This window comes from Acanthopagrus latus, chromosome 11 (assembly GCF_904848185.1).
Source record: "Acanthopagrus latus isolate v.2019 chromosome 11, fAcaLat1.1, whole genome shotgun sequence".
Classification (NCBI taxonomy): Eukaryota; Metazoa; Chordata; class Actinopteri; order Spariformes; family Sparidae; genus Acanthopagrus; species Acanthopagrus latus.
Genome location: NC_051049.1, coordinates 6,914,675 through 6,932,412, shown reverse-complemented (window position 1 = coordinate 6,932,412; position 17,738 = coordinate 6,914,675). Strand labels below are relative to the sequence as shown.

General features: G+C 41.8%; 1 protein-coding gene across 6 annotated transcripts in view; it reads left to right on the top strand.

The window, feature by feature from the left end:
• palld (palladin, cytoskeletal associated protein) overlaps positions 1 to 17,738 on the top strand; it is a 60,205-nt gene that overhangs the window by 20,698 nt on the left and 21,769 nt on the right. For 5 of the 6 annotated variants that reach the window (XM_037114483.1, XM_037114485.1, XM_037114481.1 and 2 more), the window contains 8 exons: positions 5,202 to 5,377; positions 5,490 to 5,556; positions 6,244 to 6,361; positions 6,486 to 6,548; positions 8,813 to 8,954; positions 9,070 to 9,093; positions 9,806 to 9,925; positions 11,444 to 11,927. In XM_037114483.1, coding sequence (XP_036970378.1) covers positions 5,202 to 5,377; positions 5,490 to 5,556; positions 6,244 to 6,361; positions 6,486 to 6,548; positions 8,813 to 8,954; positions 9,070 to 9,093; positions 9,806 to 9,925; positions 11,444 to 11,927 — 1,194 coding nt within the window. The remainder of the gene's footprint in view (positions 1 to 5,201; positions 5,378 to 5,489; positions 5,557 to 6,243; positions 6,362 to 6,485; positions 6,549 to 8,812; positions 8,955 to 9,069; positions 9,094 to 9,805; positions 9,926 to 11,443; positions 11,928 to 17,738) is intronic. The other variant, XM_037114484.1, reaches the window with a different exon arrangement.

The window sequence follows — 17,738 nt, the reverse complement described above, 5'->3', positions numbered from 1 at the left end:
AACTACACAACAAGCTTAACATCACACAAATGGTTGACATGTGATGTACTTCAGTTAATGTGGCTAACATGTTAGCAACCAATTTAGTATTTACAGATTCAACACATTCATTTAGAGCGACATTAGCATACATTTGTAGTTCTTCTGGCAACATGATGAATGTGAATCTCCTTGTAGCTCTATGTTGCCCATAATCAACCTAAAAAATCTAAATTCAACTGGGTGTTAGCTTGCTATATGTGCCACCATGTTCATTAGCTAACTGCTAACTTTATCTGCCTGCTATATTAGGCACTGAGCAATGAGGGTACAGGGTTTATTACAGTAATTTTGCATGAAATAGCTGCCTGCTGCTTCGGTAAGAGATGGCGGTGAATGAGAGTTGTCGGTTATAATACCATAACAGTGAGCTTAAAGACTGTACAATGGTTTGTTTTTTTCTGGTTAGCATGCTAACATTTATAACAATTGTACTAAACACAGCTGAGAATGTTTGAATTATCATTACTTATTTTAGGTATTTGGTCACAAACCAAAGGATTGGACAACCTGTATTTTAGACATAACGATGGCAAGAGATGAAAAGTTAGTCACCAAAGTGATCACAGATCATCCTGATGGGGACATGATTGTGGGGATATGAAGTTTCCTGGCAATCCATCCAGTATTTATTGATTCCACTAAAATACCAAAAATGTTGACTTGTGATGAGACTAAGTCTGCAGGAGTCATACTCTCGGGACTGCGAATGTCAGTACAAAATATCATTTAAAAAAATATTTATATGAATCCTCGAATGCAGCTTTTTCAGTGTTAAAGAGAGTTCATGTGTTTGTGTGTGGTTAGAGATGCTAGAAAAAATGGAGTTGAATTAGCTCTGGCATGTTAAATTGATCCTGGTTTAATGATGGGAACATGTTGAGCTAGTAAATGATGCATTCTGTGGTACCAGTATTGGTACAATTGCAATTGCATACCTAGGGGGCAGGTAAATGGTGTACTTTAGTGGTATTCTGGAGGAAAATTACTGCAGTAAGGATGGCTGTGGTGGGAATAAATATTTTGTTACTTTGTTGAGGGTTTGCTTTTAGACCTTTCTCCGTGCCCTGTAGAGCTACATTCATTGCTGCGTTCAGTCAGCATGCGTGGGAAAGAGGAAACCCAATCTGCTTTCCATCTTGTCTTTGCATGAATTAGGAGATTTTTCTATGGCGGATAATAAAACCAACATCGCTTCCAGAGTTTGGGTAGTTCCAGTTGACCTCTATTGTAGTTTGTAATTAGGGATAAAGACAGGCTTGATGCCGCTATGCTTGTCCAGTTGCACTTCGGTTGACTTCTGAGGTCCGTAGCCCCGCAACTGAACACTGAGCAAACTTAAAACAAAGACAAACATGTCCCAGGAAGTATACATCATCTACTCATGCCATATTGATTGCTGATTGTCTTGTGGCAATGTTTTTGCGAGCCTGTCACTCCTACGTCCTGTCAAAGTCCTTTTTGTGAATGCACCCTCCTCCTCTCTTTTCCTCTTCACTCTGCGCTCTGGCCTCCGCTCGTTTTGGGTTTGTGGTGAAACCGAGCCTTGCTTCATAAAATTTTCCATCAACAGCAGCAAATAACAACACAGGGTCAGATGGGGAGAGCTCGGCCCTTAGCACAAACTATGGAGTCCAGTGCAACAGGGTCAGTTTTGGCCTGGAGTTTACCTGTCTGTTGATATCTGAGGCATCATATGGCATCAGTTGTTTTAAATGAGATGTGTATAATTCAACAACATGCTGAATTCAAGAAGACTTTAAATTAGCAATCGAGACCATAAACTCATCAAGAAACTGTTTGCTGAAGTAATAGGTCAAGTGAGAATGTTGGTTCATTTTGTTATAAGCTTACATAGAATTGGTCTTTAATAAGCCCCTAGTTTGGCATTTCAACCATCGTAATCTTGTTTTTTGGGTTTTTTGGAGCAAGAAGTTGCAATATTTAGCCAAGAAGGTGAAGCTTAAGAGGATATCCTGATTGGATCGAGAACCCAAGGACAATCCGTGGAAATTTTACTCCAAATACAGCCATAATTTACAAAATTAACATCGACTGGATTGAAGAGGAATTGAAATTAGCAAATGAGGCCATTAGCTCATTAGGAAACTGTTTACTGAGGTAATGAGTAAGTTGCCTCCTGCTAGCCATTAGAAAGTATGCAAGTTTAATCCACTTCCACATTGACTTCACTTCTCAGACCTGGAAGCTCTGTCCGTATTTTACACAGTCATTGGGCGGGAGATGAATGAAGAGGTGAGGGCGTTACTCAGAGGCCTTTTTACTTTCAGCTATTAGGGTGTTTGGAATATTTGTGTTTTATAACCGTATTGTGTTTAGAGGAAATGGGTGGTAAAGCTTCATTCTGCCAAGAAAATTTGTACCTTCACCCACTTTTCTCAAAGCACTGAGTGATTGCTATTCCAGCACACCCTGCTTCCCCTCCAAACGGGGCTATTGATGGTTGATTTCCTTCTCTGCCTGCTGGACTGTTTGTGATTCAACAAAGTCCCCGGCTGGAGAAACACATGCACGCCGTTACAGGGCGAGCACCATGTTCAGCACATTCCACAGAAAATAGAGAGCGGATTAAATAAACATTACCGTCTGTCTCTAAATGAGTTTGCACAGTAATTATGCATAATGGTAGATCATTAAGGTTGATTAATAAGGGGTTTTTATTGTTGAGCTTGTTGGGAATGGTTTGTGCTTCCTAGTTTATGCTCAGTGAAGCCCTGGGGAGAACAAGATGATGAGTCCTGAGCTCTGCTCTGTGTTTCGTCAAAGTGGGCCCAAACAAATTTACATTTCCATTCCTTCTACTGAGCAGATGGGCTGTGTTTTGAAAACAGGAAGCCAAGCCTGGTATACCTTCATGCCATAACTGGAATGGAAAATTACTTGAAGACATTTAATTAACAAAAATCACTACAAGCCCACTGATGAATGCCTGAATTGCAACACTATTTCGCATTTTATTCACAGATGTTGCTGCTTGGAATCGCTGTATTTTCTTCTCTTGGGATTTGGAGAGATTCCGGCCACCCTGTGTGAAACATATTCCTCTGCCTCTGTTCACTATAGTTACACACAAACACAAAACACACATTTTAAGTACCTCTATCACAAAAACAAGTCATTAGCTTAATGATGTCATGTGTTACAATAAGCCCTTTTTTGTATGTGTTTGATTTAACGGTGCTCAAAAAATGTCCAAAGGATTTTCCTATGTTGAAGGAGGTTCATATTGTGCGGCCCACATCAAACTTCGAGCATATGGCTGCAAGATCCAGTTGGAACCATTTTGATTAATACAGTGAGTGACTTGAAAGAAACTCGTGAGGTTTAACCAACAAAAGAAACCTGAGTTTCCCAAAGCAGAGCAGCAGACATGGCAGTCACCCAGACGAGTTGTTTCCCTCTCCGCCTGGCTGTAATCCTGAAAAATGGATTTCAAAACCACACAGACATACTGGTTTGCTCAAACAACTTTTACTCCCAAAACAAATTTGTGTCTTATGAAGGCTGCGTTTTCCCAGCCTTTCTCTGCACAGATAACTGCTGGACTGTTTGAAGCCTGGCAGACGACTCTTGGCCTCCTTTGCCTCGAGGGCCTGAAACACCAGTGGATAAGGTCTCCCTGCTCGTGCCATGAACAACTCTTCATTAGTCTCATGTCACGATCTGTTGCCTATCGTTTAACACGCTGGTGTCTGGCTGCGTGATAGAGCCTGCCAAGTTTCCGTTGTTTCCCTTCATCAAGCGATAACACAGAGGAACTTCCCTGAGGAGTCTATTGTACAGGGGGTGTTAAAACAACGGCAGAGAGAGAGAGTTTGCACCGCTCCACCTGTCACTGCCGCTGATGAATCGCTCAGCGTGATCCGTCTCAACAATGACAGAGCGTATCATTTTTCCTGTCTGACCCGGCCTGACTCATGCGTGTTCCTGCTCTCGCCATTCATTCATTCACTTTCCCCCGTCTCTGCTCCCACACCCACTCTGTCTGTCAGGTGTGAATCCTCCAGTGTGAAGTGTTGTCTGAATATTTTTTGGCTGATTGATTGCTTTATGGAAAAGGAGCTAGCTGTTTGACTGACACACCAGAGGGTTTAAATTCAAGAGATTGCCATGCAGCAGGATGTCGGGAATTTTTATACCGCTCTCCAAGATAGCTGGAATGTCCTCAGGTCAGAGCTCTGGGCGGACAGAGCAGCTGTTCTTCCGGCATTTTGGGAATTCCTGCTCCTCCCCCTGTCAATGGAGAGGTTGAGGGGTGAACAAGACAGATATGACTTCCCTTTTAATAGAGTGCTGTTAGCATCACAGTAGTGTGTCAGTATGGCTTTGTTGATTTGATGTGTCATAATGCATGTTTAAAGAAGATTGGTTCTGATAAAAGCAACTGACTGTCACAAATCATGCACTTGTGTGTTTGCAGGAGATGTGTGGTGTGACCCCCGTTGTTTGATCCTGTATTTGATGTGGTAACATGCTGCTAGGAGGGGGTGTGGTGGGTCTCCTTTAATCATAACCCTGTGAAGACAGATGAGACAGATGAGGCTTGTTGTGTTGCAGACACAGTCAGACCAGGGAACAAAGCTGGTGACCCCAGGGAGGTGGTGCAGGGCCCGGGCGACCTGCCCAGACACCTCTGATTGGAAGGAGGGAAAGGGTGTATCTGCTTCCCGTAACACGCCGTCTCGTCAGTGCCTCAGGGCGGCTGACGTGTGGCAGATATGGAAACCCAGACATGCCCAGAGGGCGTGTGTGAGTGTGTGAATAAGTAGTTATTAATGTTAGTTAGGTTGGCAGGCATCCATCATGTTTGACAAAGGTATATTTAAGTTCGAGCATTCGTCAGGAAGGGTAATGGGCCGTGCTTGTCTGATAGGGTTTTATTGAATTTTTTTTGGCAGAGGTGTCATAATTATTCAGCCACAAGCCAATGTTGAAATAATATGACTCAAATTAAAGGATCATTTCTCTGTGAAACTCTGGATCTCTGGATAAATAGGACTCTAACTCAAAAGACCTGCGATCGAGTGTGAACTTTGTAATTTACTGTACTGAGGTAGATATTGAATATAAGTAACTTTAGATTTCACAACATGACACTTTTGGAGGCAAATATCATACTAAATATTTTCCTCTATTTCCAGGTGGTTCTGTGAAGGCCGAGAGCTGCACAACTCTCCCGACATACAGATCTGGAGGGATGGTGACCTGCACACACTGGTGATAAGTGAAGCCTTTGAGGACGACACAGGACGGTACACCTGCGTGGCCTCCAATAGTCTCGGAGCGGACAATACCTCTGCTGAAGTTTACATTGAAGGTCGGATGTTTTTGTTTTAGGAAATTATTATATTCTTATGTTTAAGGCTTTTTTAAGCTTTACTCTTCAAATTGAAATATCAGTCTCAGCTTTTGTATTTGTCCCATTGCAGGAGCGTCATCATCAGACTCAGAAGGAGAGGGAACTGGGTCACACTCCAGATCGGGAACCATGCCTCAGTACGTGTGTTTCAGCATGACCCCTCATGACCCAATGAACCTTGAACCCCTTGAACAGGTTAACTGAGCCCTGCAGCAGCTAATCAGGCCTGCTGCCTTTAAATAGGCCCTTAAAAGGCCCTTAAAGAGCCATAACCCCAACAACCCAGTACGCTGGCTGCACTTTAAATTATGAGAGGTGCAGAGAGGGTTAATATAAAAGGTCAGCCTGTCAGGATTGTCACTTATACTTATATCCAAAGTTAAACTTTTCCTCCCTTTTCTCTTTTTTATGCTTCTTTGAAACTTTTTTTTAGACAATTACTTACTCAACTGACTGAAAAATCCGGCACACATGTAGATCCAGACTCAGACGTAGGCTTTATTCAAAATGTCTAAACATTTTCTATTATTAAAACAATCCTTTGGAGGATTGAACAGTACCTGCTCTGTGTGCTCTCTAGTTCTGTAAATGTTTTTGATTGTTATCTGTTGTATAAATCTGCCTCCATCTGGACTACTTCCTGATTCTCTCTCTGTTTACACAATGAAGCCAAGATCACTGATATCATCTTAATTGCTGGGGAGAGAACATTTTCTGAGATTCAAGTATCATATCTGAACTAAAGGCATATAGAGTCAAGACTTTTCTGTTTCTTTCTTTTTGGTTTTTGATGCGTGGGCTGATTTATGCTTTGTTAATTGTAGAGTTCAGAAGAAGACCACTTCAATGTCCCTGACAATACGCTCAGCATCACCAAAAACCCATGAGGTCCTTCCTCATCGCTCCACCCTGGTCCAGGCCCTGTCTCAGCCCCCACAGAGGGTAAGCACACACTGTACCGAAGAGTCCCACAAACTTATACACGTGGTTGAAAATGGGTATTTTCAGTGACATGAGCCTACTGAATGAACTCCACCTGCTCAGAAAGCCTTTTTATGTTTTGTAGATGCAGAGCCCAGTGTCGTCACTGTATGGTGGTGAGGCCTCAGGTCCTCCTATATTCACCAAGGTAAGTTTGCATACACAATAAACAATACATAGACCACATGGCTGGACATTCCACACCTAAAATCTTTAAATGGCAACTGCTTTCAGTTATGAAGAACAACTTTTCTTTATAGAATTTTTGGATGCACTGAGGCACTGGCATGGAACTGAAGCGATTGTAGCATACAATTGTCTAAAAAATGTTCAATTTCCTTTAATTGGAGCTAAGGGACCTGGGCCAAACCATGGACAACAGCCCCAAATACATACTTACGTAGGCACATCATGCGTGCAACACATACACGCATACACAGTACATACTTAGAACCTGATACACATGTACTCAGTCTCCTTGCCTCCCCATAATAACAGCATGCTGTACTGTGGCTTTCAGCAGTGGGGGTCAGATAAAACATGAGCTTTGATGAGAGCTCCTCCTCCGACTCAAGAACACCCTATTCCAGCTCAGACTCTTCAACACTCCCCTGACTCCCCTCTCCCTCAGGCTGCGGGTCTTGTGATGGCAGGACTGAGATGGGCTGAGGCAGAGCTTCAAACAGCCCTGCCAAAGCCACAAGGGTCAGGTCTCTTTCACTCTTGTGCAGCCAGTCAGACCCTAAATCATTTTCCACATCATTACAGAAAGACATTTGTTTTTCCTCACCCCCACCCGCCGCCTTTAAAAACCGTCGCGGGCTTTAATCATCTCAATGAGAGGATATTCGCCTCTGGTGAAGTCAGCACTGTGATGTCACCCATAAAAAACACACCCACACACCCACACACATTCACTGTCAGACCAATGATCTACATTCCACCCCTGGATTTACCAAAATACAGCCATGCCAAAGACATTGAGAGAGAGGAGGCTCAGGCTCACAGGCACATTCATTCACACTGACACTGAGTGCCTCTTGTTGATGGAGACTAGTACATTATGTAACTCTTTTAACTAGCAGAAGAGACAACACAGTGTTGGCAGTGGCTCCTCCATCTGCCCCTGTGTTGATGTTTTGTTTTTAGTTGTGCAACACTCTGAGCTGCCATGTGATTTACTGGACAAAGGAGGTAAATTGGCATTTGTAAGAAGGAGGTCCTGCAAGTTTGAGAACTGACTTCACCTATTCTGTTGCCCAATAGCTCAATGTTCACACATTTATAGGTGAATTTACTTTATGTATAGTTTATTTAAGTATAGTAGAGTTGAGCGTCAGTGGTAGTAATCAGCATACAGCAGTCGAATCTTAACAGAATTAAAAATAGTGTTCTTCTGACTTCTGACTGCTACACTTTCACAGAATCAGAGGTTGATCCAATAAAGATCCTCTTTTATAAGCTTCCAAAGTGCAGATATTTAGCTGTCAGTGGCGATAAAAAGATGTTGAAAAGATTGGTTATATTTGAAAGTCTGTCAAATATTACTTACACTTACAGGTTAATTATTATCCAAATATTTGAGAAATTATTTCAAACATTTTTTCAGAAAGTAAACTTGAGGGTTTTGTCGACCTTGAGAACAGCTATTTGGACCAAATTAGACGCTCATTTTAATGTAAAATTAAAACAAATGGACCGATTGAACAGTCAGATGTATAAATATTTTGGATTACTTGAAGCTGAAAACTATTGGACCAGATAGAGCCAATAAAATGTCAGTGGATATCAAGTCCTTTGAGGAAAGCGTCTTCTCATTCTTACAAATTATTGTATATGTGATGTTCTTTTTGTTTAATTTTAAATTATGTTCACCAAAGTGATTATGTGATTTTCCTGAATAGAAAACATGAGACATTGCCTAAAATGTAAGCAACTTCTTAGTCATGCTGTTGTGAAAGGTATTCGTCAGTTTACTGCGTGTGATAGAGCAAGTTGGAAGATGTTTTCCTGAGTAAAGGGAAGAAAGGCAGGATATTTGATACAAGACAACAATTATAAGAGTCTCTGTCTCATAATAGAGAATGTTAACTAATTCAAAGTTTTCTCTGAATGCTGACAGGATGTGGGGATTTATACTAAAACTCAGCCTTATTATTGGCTGAATTTGACCAGTCAGAAAGAAACTTGGAGGTCAGGTCTGAAAAGAGTGACGGTTCATAGTTTTCCACTGGCCTCTCAGTCCGTCATGGCAGTTCCTCATCTTCAACCATCGCTTGTCCATCTATCCCCATGCTGTGACTCTGAAGCAGATTTATCATTTTCATTACCGGTTTCAGTCATTTCCTCATCATCATTCACTCACTCGGTCCTTCTTCTCATCAACTCTCTCTTTATCCCTTCTCTGTGCAGCTGTTGCAGGATGCCCAGGCATCTGAGGGCCAGGTGGTGGTTCTGGAGTGCAGGGTCCGTGGAAGCCCTCCTCTGCAGGTCAGATGGTACCGCCAGGGAGAGGAGATCCTGGACTCTCCTGATTTTCGTATTCTCCAGAAAAGTGAGACATTCCTCTTAGTGCTTATTAGTAGTTATTAACACTAAATTGGGTGCGGACAGATGTTAATAATCAAAATATTTCTCTTCCTTTTCACCTTTAATGTACCATGAATCAGAACCTCGATCTGCAGCTGAGTCAGGTATGTTACCTCAGTTACAACACTGCTTTCATGTTCCCAACCGCAGACTGGGTTAGAATTGTCAACAGATTATTAATGGTGTCTGGAGAGTCATATTGAGTTTGATGGCTTCATTATCAGCTGCAGGCTTTCACTCCGTTATGACTACAGCGTTAGTAACTCTCACAGGACACTCATTATCACGGCGACTCCAGTCAGAGGGAGTCCCTGTGAAAATCTGAGAAAACCCCACAAACCCCTCCTACAACACATAAACATACTGTCAAGATAAACAATGACACGGTCGCTAATACATGTCAGACTGTTTCCCACCTGTGTGACTCAGGGGTCATTTCATTTTACTTTGTGAGTCACTCAGACGTCCCTGAACATCTGTGAACTCGTGTTTGTGTGTGTTTGTGTGTGTGTTTGTGTGTGTCTGCTCTTCATGAGTAGTTACATCCATGCTTGTTTGTCTTTCCCCACTGCTCTCCGTGTGTCAGACTATGACTTCGTGATTCACCAGTCTGACATGTCCATCATCTGTCTTCCATTAACATAATTTGTATTCCTGTCCACCTGATGTCAAGTGTCAACACGTCACTCCACTTCACACCTGTGCAGATCCTCACCGATGTCAAGTCATTTATCCTGCCATTACAAATCTAACTTGTAGCATCATAAAAACTTTGGTTATTATAGGTGTATTCATGGCGTTTTTTCTTTATCTTAGAGGAGATCTGCACCCTGGTGATAGCTGAGGCCTTTCCAGAGGATGGAGGTCTGTTCTGCTGCACTGCGTCCAACCCGTATGGTTCCATTAACAGCACGGCCCATCTCAGCGTCACTGCAGGTGCGTCCAACACTGACAGAAAGGTGTGATCAGCGCGTTGTTCCTAGGCAGCGTCAAGGAAAAGGCTACACAGCTGAGTTTTCGAAGCTATCCATTGCTTAATACGAATTGCCACTATTTACATTAGCAACCCCTATGTTGAGTATGAGTAACATTTCCAGAATAAATTCCCGGCCTAGACCTGTCTGACCGAGGAATAAAACATTGTTTACAAAATGTATTTGTTTGTGGGAGTGCAGGCAGGTGTACAGGATCATCGAATGGGCACCCTCTCAATAACTGGTGTTTCAGTGAGCTCAGCCCACATGCAGAAAAAGTTCAACATCATGTCCCAGAACCACACTCCTCTAAACACTGTAAAGAGCTTTAGTTATATTCACACTTGTCTGAAACATCACCGGCTAGCATCTTCAGCTAACAGTATACTAGCCATCAGCAACCAGCCAACATGTCAAGCTAACAAGCATGTTGTAACACACTCCTTAATCCACCAAGTGATAAAAAACAGATGTATTCCTAAGATACCACATCACTATTTACCAGTAAGCTAACTAGCATGTGAACAATATGTTGTGCTTACTAGAATTCTGCCGTGGCACCAAGTAAACACAACAACAAACAACATTTCAAGACAGTCGGTATTCATGATATGTCTCAATAGCCAATTTTCCCTCTTTTAATATGAGTTTCTGTGGCAGTTTTAAAAAATGTTCTTCCAGTCAGAGGATGCTAAGACTACTGGGGGCATGTTAACTAAAATTTGGATTTTCAAGCTTCAACTTAACATTGTTGCTTTTCTACATTTTATTGGTATATTAAGCAGAACAGCCCTTCTCAGAGGGTATCTTCCATCAAACAAGAATAACATTATTCCACAGATTAATTTAACTGTACTGTAGACCATCATTGTCATTTAAAATGTCGTATAAACTGTAGCTTTGTCACAAGTTCAATATTTAAACAAAACTTCCAACATAATAGCAAATCTTGTTGTCTGAAGGTGGGTTTTCTGAATGCAAAATGCAACAAAAAAGAAAAAAATGTATTTTTTCAAACAAAGGTAATCTGGTGAATGAATCAGGGCTTGGTCCGGTAACTCCCTGGAGGTCTTGTGGTTTGTGGTCAGTTAAAATAGCAGTATTATATGTCTCTACAACGAGATGACCATCTTTTGACGTGTTTATGATTGCGTAGTCTGTATGGGCGAGGGATGAGAGGTGTGAGCTGATCAGCAGCTCTTAGCAGGACACAAATATTTTTGTGTGTGTATTCTCACAGACAGAACTGTGTGTGTACAGTACAGGGCTCATCACACAGTAAAGGGAAAGGCTGAATAAACAGGAATTGCATCAGCCTGACTGGACACAGCTGCTACATTAGATGAGCAGCAATATGTGTGTGTGTGTGTGTGTGTATGTGTGTGTAATCTGCATCTACTGTGGTATGTGGCGGGGGCAGAAGAAAAACTAAACATTAAAGTCCAACATTTTCCACATTTCTTTTGTTTGTTTCTGTCAGCAGCCGAGGACTCATCCAGTAATGGCATGTCTGGTGACAGCTCAGGGTTTGAGGATGCGGCAGCCTTCCCCCCTCCTCCTCCACCCACCGAAATCAGTCTCCTAGAGCTGCCACCCAAGGTGCTGCCTCCTCCTGGAACTGAGGCTGTCCATATCAAGGAGCTGGAGATCTGGCCCAGTGTGTCATCCCTGCCTCCAGTCCAGATGGGCTCAGAGGTGGAGGATAAGGTCAAAGGGTCTATACAGAATATACAGCCCCCAAATCCACCACCACCACCACCAAGCCCGCCTAAAGCAGCCACACCACCACCTCCACCTCCACCTCCACCCCCACCTCCACCTCTGCCACCATCCAACCTTTTTACAGACATCACAGCCTGGAGTCCAGCCCAGGTGGCACCAGACTCACCTCCATCCCTAGGCAAGCTGTCTCCATCCCCTGGGAAAGACGGTCCTCCGCTGCCTACCAAGCCCAAACCGAAGCTGTGAGTACCTCTCGTGTCCACATGTGTCTGTGCCCCGGGGGCCAGCTTGTCTCCAGGGAGGGCCGGTGGGAGGCAGACGGACTGGGAGGCCTGTCTGAGGGCTAGTGGAAATGATAGTGTCTCCGCTTTGTGAAAGGGTTAACAGGGGAATCCCGGGCCTATTTAGAACAAAAGCATTCCCCCGCCTTTATGTTGGTGTCAATGTGGCATCATGTTTGCCAGGGCGAGTCTGCCAGCTGCTGCCTGTCTGTGGCTGTAAACAGATCTATGTGGCTTTTGCTGGATGGCTCCTATTGTTTCTGTCTGACCTCGGACTGCATGCCCAGCCCAGGACAGAGCCATTGTGTTTTTTTCCTGCGCACCTTTCTGTGAGCTCTATAGGGACCAGGTAGGATGTCACTGTTATTAGATGCGAGTTGGGCATTGAATGATTTTATCTTCAATGGTCCTGTGTTTTGAGATGTCTGCCGTGGGCAAGCCTTTTGTGCATGGATTTAATATTATCTGCTGATGCATTTCTTTTTCTTTACAGTACTTTTTAACTTATCACTTATCACAACTATTCAGTGTAGAGCGCAGATTGATTCCAAGAGGATGACTCCTATTGATTTTGATGATCCCATGATTTTTCTTCTGGCAACACCATGAAATTGACATTTGTGGATCACAGTATAACATGTAAAACAATATTGAATTGATTGCAATGCCAAGTTGCTACATATATTCACATTTCCCTCTGGATGACTTGTAATAACTGCGATGATTTCCTGACTTCTACCGTAGAGCGAGTCATCAACTATTAGTTTCTTATTCAGTGAAATATCTCAGGAAGATTGACTGACACCAAACATTCACTGTTCCCAGAAAACAAATCTCACTGACTAAAACAATCCCCTAAATTTTGGGATGGATTTCTTTGGTTCAGACATTCATGGTCCCCTGAGGATGTATTGTAAAGACTTGGATCCCCTGACCTTTCATCTCATACCACCATCAGGCCAATTTTCTGCTCATCCAGTACTAGTTAATAACAAATACCAGCAAAACTAAAAATGTTTCCACCAGCCTCAGCGCTAATTCGCAATTATTAATATGCTACCCTGCAAAACTAAAATGGCAAACATTATATGTGCTAAACATTAACATGCTAGCATCGCTGATGATGGCTTTTAGCTCAAAGTGCCACTGTGACTCAGTAGCTCTTATTCCTCTCTTTTTTGTTTTACACACGCAGTATTTTCCCTTATAGTCTGACAAAGCGCACTCAGATGTAGATGTTGCCAGTATTACAATATTATGACCGTCACAGTAGTGAACAAAGCGAGCAGTGTATCCCATCCAGTGCAGATGGTTAAAAGTGTTGCTGTGCGTTATGACAGGCTGCATTTAGATCAGAGTTTGGTTACAGTTCAGTAAAGCTTGCTTCTTGCATTGCACAGTCCATTTCCACTTGCATGTGTGTACTGGATTTGATTCCTGCTGATGGATGCTTCAGTATTGCACATTTGTTGACGGAAATGTTATGACTTGTTAATTCTGTGCTTCCAGAGCTGAGAATATAGAGGAGGAGACAGAAAATTACAGGTAAATATTTGGTTGTGAGGCTGATGCTCTGGATGTGATCTGAGTGGCGCCACACGTAGCCTCGTTAATCAAGCTGTCGTGGAAGCAAACACAGACAGTCGCAGATGGTAGAAATCAAGGCACACGGCAATCCTGATAAATTACTTTACATTACAACAGTGTGTATGATGATGAATCAGAGGTAACGTTTAGACAAGAATTAAGTGGAATCAGCTGTTCGTTTACTGTAAATGGATCATGCATTATTGTTGGGGTAGAATTTGCAAACCCTGGATGAACAGATGTGTTGTGCTTACTGGGGCTGACCGGAGAAACTGCCTAGATTAAACATAATGTTCTGGCATCCAGTTTTAAATAGAGCCAACTAGCCTTTGAGGTTTTAGTTTGTATTGTAATTTTGGTGCAAATCTTACAATAAAAGTTAATTTAAAATTTTACAAAAGAGATTTATAATGTAATTTCTGAATTGAAATGTCTTAAAATGACCAGACCCATTATATTTAGTTAAGTTGTGTACTCATCTATACTATATGTACATTTGTACTATCCCACATTTTATTTCGACAGTGTTCAAACCCTGCAAAATCTTTATTTTATGGAAATGTGACTAAATATGACATAACATTTTCAAAAAATTACTCATCAATGACCCTGATTTCTGATTTCATCAAACTATGTATTTTCTTTTCATTGTTTAATTTACCAGTGTATGATAGATTTACTGAATTTTGTCTCTAGATCAGACATCATCAGTTAGTCGAATGAGGCAATAAAGCTTCTTCACTCTGCATTTATTCGCAATTACAACATGGATTCACTGCTAGAATCAATCAGCCCTCGAGAGGGAACCAGTTAGAAAGCATCAGCCATCCCCGTCCTGCCCTCTCTCCTTTTAAACTCTGTAATTACACAGTAAAACCAGTAGCCCTGCCATTAACCAAAGGTCACGTTTGTGTCAGACTGCGCTCTGTTTCCTCAGGTAACATGTAGGAACATAATGAGCACCCTTTTTGTTCACTGAGTTCATCGTATCCTGATTGTCATGTTGCACGTCCTGCACAGACTCATGTTTTGTTTCTTCACTGTGAGCCTCATGCTGCTGAAACATTTACAGAGAACAGCAAAGCCTACAGCCTTTGAAAGTGTTTTTGATACTTCAGTTGCTTTATTTTCAATTTAGAGGAGTTAATTTTAATAAGCATCACAACTTTTTAACAAACCACTCTGTTAAAAATGCTATAAATTCAATAGAAGGAGTGGAAACTATGACCCCTCTGATGTGTATTCTTGGAAAAAAGCAATATTGTAAAATAGCTTAATTGTTTTACTGCATTTCATATAAAAGCAGCGGGATCAATATGGATTAGATGCTCATACTTAATGAGAATTATTTGTAGTCTGGATTTCTGTGAATTTAAGCGTTTACACCCAAGTAAATGTTTCTCATATGTGGATATCCACAAAAATTATTCTGGGTTTTCACATCACCCATTGTTATTTATAAAGGATTGCTACATTAAGTAACACTGCGATCTTAGCACCCCTGTTTGTAGCTGTTGGAGAGATGTGTCCATGTTCACAAATCTAGAATAAATTGTTCTAAATCATAGGAATAACATGCTGGAAGCCTGTGTGAGGGATGATTTTTGCTTCAATAACACTGTGCTGACGAGATGGAGGAAGTCGTTGTATGACTTGGCAGGCAACAGGGAATGCAGGAGACCTGAGCTGTAATAACAGACCTACTGTGTTTTTTTCTGTGCTGGAGGAAGAGAGAGCAGGGTCAGTAGGTATTTGGATTTGATGCCCAGCGTTGATGTCAGACGTCAGGATAAGAATCAAAGGAAATTCTCAGGGGAGAGGCTCAGATTGGCCCCAAGGTTTGGAGGAAAAAAAGCAGATATGTACCAGAGTGGAGAGAACAGATGGACTGAAAATTGGCAGCACTGTCTCACCGAATGCTCCTCTGGGGTAAAACTCTGCACATAAAAACAAATAATATTTGGTTACTTGATTAAGTTGGTAAATTTGATGGCTGTGTTATTTCCAGACGACTATAAGAAGGATAAAAATAACAAGTGACATCATGCGTTTGCCAGTATTTTTGGTGCCCTGTCATAAACTACTCAGACAATTGAGCATACAAAGCAAAAGCTTTCGCTAACAATACCTATTACTTTAAAGGTGTACTGTGCGGGATTTTCCCCAAAAAACAATGTATAGACTGAAATAAAAGAAATACCTCTCAGTCGTCAGTTAGTGTGACTAACAATAACCGTGTGGCGGTGTCTATACCAACAGAGACCTTGTTCTCTGCCTGTATTTTCTTAGTGTGGAGCCTTCAACCAATAACATAGCTAAGTAGCATAGCGAGTCTCTTGTGGACAGAGTTTGACAGAGGGCAGGGATGAGCTGCACACACACAGGTAGAGCAGAGGGGAAAAGCAGCAGAGAGGATGAAGCTGCACTTGGGATGCATTAACACAAAATCATGATTCTCATCCACTGATAAGTGTTTGTTTGCGCTTTAGAACGTAACTGCCAGGAAGAATATAATGTTTTATTACATATTCGAGAACATATTTGTTCTCCTAAACGATGCGCCGTCTCTTCATTGACTCTCTGGTTCTGTGATTTCCATTGGTTTGTTTTCAAACAGAAAGGCAAATCTTGCCTAGTATACCCTTTAGCATACAGTATATGTGTTATGTAAGGCGACTGAAGGTTATCTTGGAATTGAAGCCTATTTGATTCTGTGAGACGGTCTGGAAGATAAACTGAACTTGCTGCTGTAAAGAGGGGTCTAGATAAAGACCTGCCAGGGTTTAGAAGCATGAAATACACTATGAGATGAGCCATAATTCAACTGGATGAGACTTTGTATCTCAACATGAGGTCATTGTGCATGTTGGACAGAGATACGGTTTCCCTGAATCAACAACACAGCTCCCTCCTTTTCATGGCTCTTTAGGGTTCAACTGCTCACATGTGACCGTCTGTAAAGCCACATCATGATAGACTGTGCTCCTGCACATGTTTGCGAGTCTGTGTTGATGGATGATGTGTCAGTGCTGCGTGTGTCTGGTGTCAGCTTTCCTACATTGATAAAGGTGCATGTTGGCCTAGTGTGAGATTTCACAGGAACGTTATGCATTTCTAAATGACACGTCCCTGCTAGTACAAGAGGAAAACACGTGCTTGTGCTGTTGTGTTTTCACATTTTGAATATACAAATTTTTATATAGTAGCGTGGCTGTTGACGTGATGTTTTCAATATGTTGCTAAATCACCTATCCACCAGAATTCTTAGGAAAGTGTACTTTTGATGCAGTGAAACATGAAGGCAAGTTCATGAACAACTGTTTCAAGACTACGAGACAGAGGAGGAGACTAAAGTGTCAAACCATTGCAACATGACAAAGGTGTGACCACCGTGATATTGACCGTGATAATAGGGGCAAAGCATCGTATTACAGATTTGGATAATATCTGGGTGAGCGTCACACTCATGCACAAGTAACAGAGGCAGCAATTATCCTCAACCCATTCCACAGCTTAATCTCTCTTTCATAAGACCAGGAATCAACTTTGACAGTCCAAATTGTTCTCTTGCACGGATTTCATTCCACAGAGTACATTTTATGTGTGACCTCTCACTCATAACATGTCTGTGGATTTTATTTTTATGTAACTCTACATATGTTCATTTTTACTCAGTATGCTAAGATTAGAGATGATGAAAAACAGACGCACATCGGCACTCAACAGGACCTCAATTTAGTATTTTCCCTATTGAAATATTTCATGCTTTTGCAAAGCAACTGCACTGATTCAGTTTCAAGATATTGCTATTTAAATGTTAAAGAGATCATAATTACTGACAAGGTAATCTGGTTGGTAGTATAAAGCCAGACGTAAATTGCATATGTGAATTTAAACAAGCTTCGGATCCACTGGAGATTTTTGACTTGATATGTTAAGTGCAGCCAAAGCAGAAGTAGTCTTGGGAAGGAAAGTGGAGGTCCAACTGTTCTGTTTGTGTTAAAGGAGGAAGTGGAAAGTTTCAGACTCTGACTCTGAGAGAATTGTTCAGCAGAAAGTGTGTAACTGTTTGCTTCCCAATAGATCAGAGGCTTCTTTTAGGAGCAAAACATGTTGTCTGACCCTCTTAGGATGATCCAAGGAAAAATACATAAACATACACCGTGCCTGGGATTTACTGCTGCA